The sequence below is a fragment of the Engraulis encrasicolus genome, chromosome 17, assembly GCF_034702125.1.
Source record: "Engraulis encrasicolus isolate BLACKSEA-1 chromosome 17, IST_EnEncr_1.0, whole genome shotgun sequence".
Taxonomy (NCBI): domain Eukaryota; kingdom Metazoa; phylum Chordata; class Actinopteri; order Clupeiformes; family Engraulidae; genus Engraulis; species Engraulis encrasicolus.
Genome location: NC_085873.1, coordinates 12262403 through 12272922, shown reverse-complemented (window position 1 = coordinate 12272922; position 10520 = coordinate 12262403). Strand labels below are relative to the sequence as shown.

General features: G+C 45.0%; 1 protein-coding gene across 1 annotated transcript; it reads right to left on the bottom strand.

The window, feature by feature from the left end:
• Positions 1-2145: 2145 nt before the first annotated feature.
• On the bottom strand, positions 2146-9530 carry LOC134467242 (neuropeptide FF receptor 1-like). Its single transcript, XM_063221150.1, has 5 exons — positions 9365-9530; positions 7204-7303; positions 3540-3924; positions 2535-2788; positions 2146-2375 (listed from the first exon to the last, which is right to left on the bottom strand). Exons 1-5 carry the CDS (start codon positions 9513-9515, stop codon positions 2294-2296), a joined length of 972 nt encoding a protein of 323 aa, XP_063077220.1. The 5' UTR covers positions 9516-9530; the 3' UTR covers positions 2146-2293.
• Between the last annotated feature and the right edge of the window lie 990 nt (positions 9531-10520).

Genomic DNA, 10520 nt, shown 5'->3' with positions numbered 1-10520 from the left:
GGCGCCCCATGGGGAGCAGTGCGGTGGGACGGTACCATGCTCAGGGTACCTCAGTCATGGAGGAGGATGGGGGAGAGCACTGGTTGATTACTCCCCCCACCAACCTGGCGGGTCGGGAGTCGAACCGGCAACCTCTGGGATGCAAGTCTGACGCCCTAACCGCTCACCCATGACTGCCCAGTACTTGCAACCTTGTCAACCTTGAACTTAGTTATTTTGTATCAGAGGCATCTAAAAAGTGGACAATTTCTACTGGATTCACTTTGTACAGTATTAGTCTTTTTCCTGTTCACAAAGGTAGGCAGCAGCCTGACAAAGCCATGATGGCAGGATTTTGCATCCAAGTATGCAGATATTCATATACGTATATGTACATTTCAAACAGTGTGGTATCGGTATGGTATTGGTATCGGCCGATACTGCACGGCTAGGTAAGGGGTATCTGTATCGGGGCCAAAAAATGGTATTGGTGCAACACTAATTGTAATGCCACAAAGCAGAGCATTGGAGTTGCATCAAGGAGTTGGTACCAGACAGGATAGTACTATGAACACAGGTCATTCACAAGTAATGCATGGTAGGTCCACACACGAGTGCAACTAAAGATTGTCTAGTAGAGTATGATAAAGCAAATCAGGAGTGCGCTCAAGTTTGGTCTCCTGAGGGGTTGTTGTCCCCTCCTTCTTCTTCTCTTTCTGTGGCGTTTGGTAGCGGCTTGCATAAGATGTGCGCTACTGCCATCTACAGCGCTAAGGGAACTCCATTTATTCTCAATCTCAAGTCTCCGAAAGGCCTCCTAACCAAAGGTCTCCTAAAGGGGGCGTTCACCTGACGTCACATGGATCCCAGAAAAGTACGGTCTTGATGTCCCCTCTACCTTTTCCAATGTTTCTGGTACAGCTTGATGCACGATGCACGATAGGCGTGTTTCACGCTAATGCAGCAGCTAATAACAATAACAATGGCATATACTGATGAACGGTGTGCCGTTTTCCACGTACGTTACGCGCTTTTGTGGGGGAAAACAGCCAATGCAAGTCAATTGGTGGTGTTGAGAAAGAATAAACAAAATACGAGGACCTGTAGACTAGCGTTGTCCACGCTCAACATGCCGAAAACGTGTTGTGTTGCCCGCTGTTCAAATAATATAGCCAAACAGACGTGGCTGAAGCATGGCCCGTGTTCATTTAGGCTAGCCTGTGTAGCATGTAAGTTAATGAGACATTCGGTTTGATTTCCCCCATAAATTGGCGTAACACACATTTACAAGCAAAGTACCCGGTTGGCCGTTCATGAGTATGACTGCAAATCCGTTGGTTCGAGTCAGTCATCTGGTCAATTTGTTGAGTTCATCAGGTCAGAAATATTTGCTTTATGGGATTTATTCCTAAAACATCATGCAGCTGCATCAGCTGCAACTTCTCATCGACTGACTGGCAAAAGATTGACAATTCTCTGTCCTACTGTGGCACTAACGGTAGGGCACTCGTCTACTACGCGGCCGACCCGGGTTCGATTCCCGTCTCTCTCTGTCTGCCGACTCGCTTCCTGTCTCTGCTTCACTGTCCTGTCTGATAAAACACCAAAGGCTTGAAAAGCCGCAAAAATACAGTTTAGAATCCATTGTGTGTGTATGTTACATTCACTTGTGAGACGTGCAGGGGCCGAGACAGAGGTGTAGAAGCGTATGCAGTCTCGAGCATGGGTTCAGGTATGCTTGCGCACCGACAGTCTGCATGTACGTGTGCCATGCCATTCAAACAGCCTGTTAAACATCACACACCACAAAAAAGAAAGACTTTGTTGTTTTTCAATGGGAGCCCGCTCAAAGCATGCTCAAGCCCATGCCGAAAAAACAGCCTCAGCGTCAATTAACTGGATTCAGTCAATTCTGCCAAAGGCTTTCCTTTGTTGAAGAACGTTTGTTCATAACAACCTTTCCTCAGCTAGTTCTTTTTAGCACTCTTTCTTGTTCATTTAAAAAAAAAAAATAGTCAGCTTCTGCAACGTTCAGTCAATGTCTTCCATTACAAATTCATTCTGCTTACCACAGTAGTAAGAATACACTCTGACTCTCCAACAATGAAAAGCCTTCTGGAACTTCACATCCTATTCAAAGAGTCGTGACATTATGGGGCATTCTTTAGAACACTCAGTCAATCTCTTCCAACACAAGTTCATTCTACTCCTGCTTCAGCAAAATAATTCATTCTCCATCAATAAAAGACATTTTGAAACGCAACATTCTATTCTAACTAATCCAGACATTACCAGACATTCTTTTTGAGAACATTCAGTCGATGTCCTCCAGCACGAGCTCATTGCGCTTCTCCTTCTCCTTCTCCTGGCCACAGAAGACCTTCCTCTTCCTCCCGCTGCCACCTGAGGCCTGCAGCGGCGTCTCGTCGGGACGCCCGTCCACAAAGACGCGGTTGTGCCGCCCAACACCGGGCCTCCTGGACAGCGTCCGGCCCCTGTGGTGCCCGCCCACACGTCTTCCGCCACCACCTCTGCCACCACCACCTGTGGGCAGCTCCAGCAGGCACAGCTGGAACTTGAACGCCGCCTGGAAGCCACGTCGGAAGTTCTCGTTGAAGTATCCGTAGACGACGGGGTTCACGCTACTGTTGAAGAAGGCCAGCCAGTGGGCGAAGGGGAAGACGTACGCCGAGAGCACGTTGATCTGGCTGGGAGTCATGCTGCCGTAGTCCGTCAGCAGGATCAACGTCCACAAAGGCAGCCAGGAGATGGTGAAGAGCAGTGCCACGATCAGGAGCATGTGAATCACCTGCACCGTAGAAAATACCAGTGTGATATACAGAATATAATATAAAATATATAATGTAAGTTTGTCAGCAGGATTAGCATCCATGGTGGCAGCCAGGAGAGGGTTAAAAGCAGCACTACGATCATGAGAATGTGTATATGTAATGTAATTAGGGGTGTAAATAATCATCGTTTTGTATGGATGCATCGATCCTACAGTCGGTGATTCAATTAATCGATTCGTCCACAAGAGAATCAATTAAGCGTGATTCATTTTGTGAGGCATTTTATTTTGCTCATGCAGTAATAATAAAACTGTGTGTGTAACAATGATGTTCCTCAAATAAAATGCATGTAGATATTTCAGGTTTTATTCATTTATTTAACATTTCACACATACAGTGCCAGTTACGCCTGGAGAGTAAAATTTGAATCAAGGAGCATTCTTACGTATAGAAAATAATCGAATCGCTGACCTAAGACAGTGTTTCCCAACCAGGGGAACGTGTACCACTAGGGGTACGCGAGGACACTGCAGGGGGTACTTGGAACAATGTAAATTTAACAAATGTATGGAGCTTTGTTACATTGAGATAGAGAAAGCGATACAAAACGTGACTGGGGTAACTCACGGCACAACAAAAATGCTTAAGGGGTACTCAAGACAAAAAAGGTTGGGAAACACTGACCTAAGAAATCGATATCGAATTGAATCACCACGAATGCTCTGATTTACACCCCTAAATGTCGTGCAATGTAATGTAATGTTTCACCTTGATCTTGCGGCGGTAGATGCGGCGGTCGTCCTCCTCGGCCCGGCCCTCCCTGAGCTGCGCGGGCGACTTGAAGAGCTTGACGGCCACGCGTGTGTACATGATAACGATCAGCGTGACGGGCGCCAGGTAGATGTGCGAGAACAGCACCGTGGTGTATATCTTCCGCATGCTCTGGTCCGGCCAGTTCTCCCAGCAGGTGTAGAGTGGGTAGGTGGCGTTGTTGATGCCGTCCACCATGAAGTGGAACTCGTCCTTGGTGACGGTGAGCGTGGCAGCAGAGGGACACATGATGACGATGGCCAAGGCCCAGATGAAGGCGATGGTGATGACGGCTTGCCTCTGGGTGAGCTTGGGCTGGAACGGGTAAACGATGCATCGGAACCTGCAGGGACACAGCAGACGAGAAAAGGTTAACAGCAGGGACGGATTATGATTCCATGGGGCCCTGGGCCAGAAAACAAAAAAGCCCCCCCCGTCTATGGGTGTTGGTACGGTAGTGTACAAAAAGTTTCAGGGTTTCAGGCCAGGGTTTCAGGCACAGTGATTTTAACGCAATATGAGAAAGAAAATATAGAGGCTTGGGCTTCAGGGCCCCCTTGACCCTTGGGCCCCTGGGCTGGGCCCCGTAGGCCCGTGCAGTAATCTGTCCATGGTTATCAGTGATTAAGAACATTGATGCTTTTGATGGCTTGTGCTGTGGGTGAGCTTTGGCCGGATCAGGGGGTACACGATGCATTGGAACCTTTATAAGAAACCGAAGAAAAGAAAAGAAGAAAAGGTTATTGGAAACAAACGACACTGAGCTTATGATGGTTTGTATCAAGGTCAGATTGGGCGGAATGTTGCTGCCATTCCGTCCAGCTTGAGTTGGAACTCATCCTTGATAGCGGTGAGTGTGGCGGCCGAGGGACACATGAGGACAATGGCGAAGATCCACTTAGTGGGAAAATTGAAAGTGAAAAGTGAAAGCCCATCAGGGAACCTATGTATTTGTGACACAGCCACAGCACACAGTGCTCACTGCACACAACAAAATTGCATTCATGCCTCTGCCGTGCAAGGAGGCAGACCCAAACGGAACCTCAAGTGAGCAATGTGGTGGGATGGTGGTATCATGCTCAGGGTAGTGGTGGATGGGGGAGAGCACTGGATTATTACTTCTCCCACCAATCTGGTGGGTCGGGAGACAAACCGGCAAGCTTTGGGCTACAAGGATGCCCAACATGCTTACAGATGACTGCCCTCAGATAAAGGCAATGGTCATGATTGTCTGCAGCTGGGTCAGCTTGGGCTTGAATGGGTAGACGTCGATGCAACAGAACCTATTTGGAAGATGACAGGAACACAGAAGAGAGGAAAAGGTCTATAGGTTCAAATGTGGCAAACAGTGAATTGGAACATTCAGGGGAAATGTTTAAGAAACGATTATTTTAGACGAAGAGCGCTGAGCTTTTGACGGCTTTTCTCTGGTTGAGCTTACGCTGGCTCCTGTTTTAAAAGTCCATTTGTTTTGTCCCTTTTTGGTGGTTTGTCACTTGTCAATGTGTGACCAAAATCTAGAAAGCCAAGACAGACAAAGTGACAAAGAGTATGAAAAAAAATGCTTCCTGTTGTTTGGTGAGTCAGCCAAGGTCAGAGGTTCTGTGCTCCCAGTCAGCCTCCTCCAGGTAGCTTAAATTTGATCTTTTCAGGAATTTTTACTAAGGAATATACTAATATTCACAAGTAAGGCCAAAGTATAGTATTTTTTGCTGCTAAAAATGTCTATTTCTGGAAATTCAAAATGACCATGGAGAAGATCCCCCTTTTCATGTATGAAAAGTGCCATTTTCTCAGTCATAATGAATACTTAGAATCTGATGGTGGTGGTAAGTATTCATGAAAAAGGTAACATTATTAAATGGGTAGCATGAATTCTGGAAATAAACAACTAAAAATCTTACACAGTGCAAAATAAAACTGAGGCAATTGCTCCAACAGCTGGAATGAGTACATGATGCATTGCAACCTGCAGAGAAAACAACACAGAAGAGAAGAAAACATTATACTGTCAATTAAGAACACTGATGTTTTAATGGCTTGTGTCAGGGTCAAATTGGGTTGTAATGCGTAGGCAATGCATCAGAACTTGTAGAAAGATGTCACAGGAACACAGCAGGAAAAAGGGTAAGGCTAATTGCACTGAGCTTTTTGTGTCTGCGTCAGCCTGTTTCTCGAAATCCATGCTGCTAACCACTAAGATTAATATAAAGTGACCAAGAAGCAACACGTGTTTTCAAGTCTGTGATGTAAAAAGACATAAAAAAAAGAGAAAAAAGAGACATACTGTAAATAAACACTAGGCCTAAATGAAGCGCAGTCTGAACAGTGCACATGGTACAAAACAATTATACAATGTGACCTTCAGGGTTAACACAAGGTATAAAAAGAGAAGACATTAAATACAATAAAAGTCTGCAGTGAATGTGTGAGTACAGGTCAGGAACCCTGAGCTCTAGAGTCTCAAGTAGGCCTATGTAAAAGACACCGCACACTGCTTACTTTTCTTTACTTTATTTCTCGGAGCGAAGTTCGCTCCGAGAAATAAAGTAAATAAAAGTAAGCAGTGTGCAGTGTCTCTTGAATTTTGTTCATTGATTCACCTTCTCCTGCCTCACACCTGCACCTGCATTGCTGAGGGCTTGTGTGCACAAGGACTCTCTTGTACTTCTAAAGTATGTAAATTGAGAGAACTGATTTAATTTCAACCTAATATTAAGATGTAAAAAAAGGAACAGGTAGGCTGAAAATACAGAAATGCCTGTTTGATGAAACCATTCCTTTGAGGGACTATTTAAATAGGCATACACAACTCTCTGCTCTTTCTATAGGGTAAGCTTTTACTTATAAAGTTGGCACTGATTAAACTTCTAAATAGAATGTCTGTTGGGCGAAGAATTCACAATTTCTGTTTAAAGAGTATAATTACTGATAAGGGTTTAAAGAAAGAGGAAGCGAGGGCTCCAAAGTATATTCTCCAGGTAGAAGGGGTCATGAAAATATATGGACTCACCTTTGAGCTGAGGTATTTTAGTTATTTAATGTTTTTATAATATCTCAGCTTGTAGGCGTATTGGATATCTTTTCTGAATATCTTTTCTAATTAAAGGTTTTACTTCTAAAGTTGGACAAAACCCATGTATTAAATTAATCTCCTGTGATGCAGATGCTGGGATCGCTGGTGACACAGCACCATTCAACATTTGCTGCAAAAAGGTTAAGTATACTGTAGGCTACATCCTAATAACAACATTGCTATACATTCCCGGGAGTCATAAGCAAAAGATTAAGACATGACCATTGCCGCTGTGGTGATAATCAGGTTATATAACAGTGTCTTTGCATGAAAGGGTTAAGCCATGGAGATGAGAGTTGGATAAGGAAGCAACATGGGGGGCAATCGCTATTCCGACATAGCGCTATTCCGACATGCCGCTATTCAGACACTTTTTAGGGGTTAGGGATAGGGTTAGGGTTAGTGTTAAGGTTAGGGATGTCGGAATAGCGGCATGTAGGAATAGCGGCGGACGGTGGAAAACGTCTCGGTATTCCGACAATAGACATTAACGTCGGAATAGCGACATGTCGGAATAGCGCCACATAACCAAGCAACTTCTCTCACCTCTCGACTGCAATGGCCACCAGAGTGAAGACTGACGCGGAGACAGATGCTCCCTGCACGAGACCACTCATCTTGCACACCACGGCATCAAACGGCCACCCTGGGGAATAAAACATATAAAATAAGCAAAAATGAAATGTACAAAGATCTGTATACTTGTCACTATTCCACCTCTCACTACATGACCAACAGATGTTACATGAAAAAGTTGTCCTGTTTGCTTAAAGGGAACAGCTGTGATTGTTATCTCAAGGCCACAAAAAATAAGGCTATATGTGTTTTCATCCATATGCAATAACTATTCATGCTATAATAACAAAAGTGGGTTGCAGATTTCTGTACCAGGTGGCAAAATATTGGGAGGAGTAGCAATGGCAAAAAAAAGGCAGAGAATGCGCACATCAATAATAAAAGGTGCTGGCCTGGACCAAAGAGACGAGAACTGAAAAGAAATACTAAAGGTCCGCTGATCTAATATGCTCAAAAAGTTTAATAGCACACCGTTTTGAATGCTCAGTCCTTCCTCAAAGTTTGAGGATGTATCCCTTCAGAAGTAGTCATATGACCAAATAAACACCAGGGCATAAACTGGACCCTCACACTTTTATACTACTGCATATCCTGCAGTCACTGTCTACATTGAAGATGGGCCAATGGGACACCCCCTCTAAATTGTAGAGTAGAGTAAAGTAGAATAGATTGAGTAAATTGTGGCCCAGTCCCTAAGAAAAAACAAACAAACTGGCCGTTGGCACCGGGGCAATGGCCCATATGTAAGATCACTAGCCCAGCCCTGATCATGCGGGTCCAGAGCTGGACTGGTAATGTGGGATACATTTTCGGATACATTTTCCTGGTGGGCTGACAGTCCGTAGAGGCAGATGCTGTTGTTTTTAGTTTGTCAATTTAGATTGATCTTTAATGAGAGCAGCTACAAAATAATATTGTAGAAAAGCAGGAGGTTGGGTGAGGAGCTGGTCTATGACTAAGGCTAAATCCCATGACACCCCTTAGCCCTATGCCTTTCCCCTTCCCCTCCGTATTGCGCATCCACCTGTAGGGGTAGTGGCGTCTCGATTCACGTTCAGACAGAGGGGTAGGGGTACGGCAAAGGGCTTTCCACCCCTCCGCACGGAGATTTTCCAACACCACACTCCACGACGGAGGGCTACGACAGATTTCCCTGAATGCATTGCAAATGCATTTTTAAAATTGGCGGCAAGCTGCGCCATCCACAACAGCACACAAGTTTAAGTATTTTCGCCGCAATTGACGGTTTTAAAGTGGTAAAAATTATTCCATTGTTCTAAACATTGTCCTAATGTGTGATGGCCCTTTTCTACGTGAAATGCACATGAAAAAAAATGCTATTAATGTCAACCTAATGCATGGAATTAATGACAGCTGTGAGTGTCATTCAGTGATTGTTGAAGGGGTTTCTCAGTTCGTAGGGGTTGCGTTTCAAGCTCTACACCTTACAGCTTACGTTTGAAAGCACAAGTGGCATGGGTAAGGCGCAGGGGTAGGGGTAGAAAATACAAATGGAAAAGGCCCAAAGTCTACTCTATTATGCAAATGGTAGTTTCTTGTCCATTTCACACAAACCTAATACTTTTTCGGGCTGACCCTTTATTTTAGAGAGCTATATAAATTGTTTAACTGACCAATGAGCATTGTCATTTGACTTGATTGACAGTTGGAATTCATTTAGAATTCTTTTGATTGACAGGCAAACGCAACCATAGTCCTACGTATCAGCGTCTGTTCTCAGTGTTGCTGCTAAGGTACAAATCCGGACATTTAGGGCGGAAGAATTCTTGCAGATCAATCGTGGATGCTTCAAAACCGTTGAATGGAATACAATAGAACCATGCTGTCCATGTAGTATAGCCTATACATCAGTGGAAGACACAGTATCCACTAATAGAATACAAATGGCCAGATTAAGGAGGCATTGTAATCCATACAAAAAAAGATAAGATGGATAAACGTGTCTGCTAAATGTCATATAATGTCATGTAATGCTTACCAATCTGCATGGGTGCAGCGAGGCGGGGGAAAGGCGTTACAGATTCTAAGGGCCCGACAGCACTGACAGGGCCCCTGGAAGGATACTGAATCTTTCATGTGGCCCAACATTTTTAGCGGCGCCCCTGCCCACCTGTAACGAGGTTGTCCACCAGCGTGATGGGCAGACACAGGATCCCCACCAGCAGGTCGCTGATGGCCAGGTTGAGGATGAAGATGTTGGTGACGGTCCACATGCGTCTGTTCTTCAGCACGATGACGCAGATGAGCGAGTTGCCCACCATGCACAGGAGGAAGATGAGGCTGTAGGCGGAGATGACGAAGGCCGCCACCGGCCGGGAGTGCTGGTAGTAGGAGGAGAAAGTGTAGTTGGCGAGCGGGTCGACCTGGGAGACCACCTGGTTAACAACACAAGAGGAAGGCAGAGGAAGGCAGAGGTGGCCTAGTAAAACTAGAAGTACATGTATTGGTGCAAGGACAACACTAGCACATGATGAGTGCGTTGCAATATGCGACCTTGCCTCCTCCACTTGCCTCCTCCACTTGCTTCTCGTCATGATGACATCACTGACAACAGCATTATATTTCAATATCTTGCAAAAGCTCAATTGTAGAGTCTTTTTCTCATTTGCAATTTGGATGGTGAATGAAAAACAGTCCCTCAAAAGTTGTTGTGGCTAGGCTGACAGCTGGGAAACTTTATCGTTTTCTCCACGAAGGAGGGGCCAGGAGGCGGGACGAGGAGACAAGCGCAAGTGGAGGAGGCAAGGTCGCATATTGCAACGCACATGATATTACACTGGTTACATCAGTCTATTTCATTGTACCCAATGAGGCGGCTAGATGTTGTCACTGCAAAAACACAAAAAGAAAGCCCCCAAATTGTATTCAACCAGCGCAGAATCGGGTACATCACTCTAGTAACTGCAGACCAGTTAGTCAGTAAAGTTACTTGTGTTGGAAATGAGCTATGGCAGGTTTTTTTAACTTCTACTTTTACTTGACCACCTCTGGACGAGGGCAGGGGTTTCAAACACTTTTCAGTTCAGAGTTCCACATGCATCATGTTTGATCTCAAGTGGGCTGGACCAGCAATGTAATTGGAAAAATATCACACATATAGCAAGTCAATCATAAAGTGGATGACAGCAGGAACTGTATCAGGAGGATAGATTGTAAATAGTTCTCAAGTATTGACAACCTGAAATCTCAGACTCCTGCAGCAACCCTGCCACTACAAGGAGAATGTGTAGTTGCTGCTGATGGGGTCTGCTTGGGAGGGAGACTAC

What these genes read in the sequence shown, in the direction of transcription:
- LOC134467242 (XM_063221150.1), bottom strand. Translation starts at nt 9,515, where the DNA reads ATGGTGGGCAACTCGCTCATCTGCGTCATCGTGCTGAAGAACAGACGC. An exon ending in TCTACCGCCGCAAGATCAAG is followed by an intron (nt 2,789 to 3,539) that starts GTGAAACATTAC and finishes TCTACGGTGCAG; the next exon opens with GTGATTCACATGCTCCTGAT. An exon ending in TTCCAGCTGTGCCTGCTGGA is followed by an intron (nt 2,376 to 2,534) that starts GCTGCCCACAGG and finishes CTCAGGTGGCAG; the next exon opens with CGGGAGGAAGAGGAAGGTCT.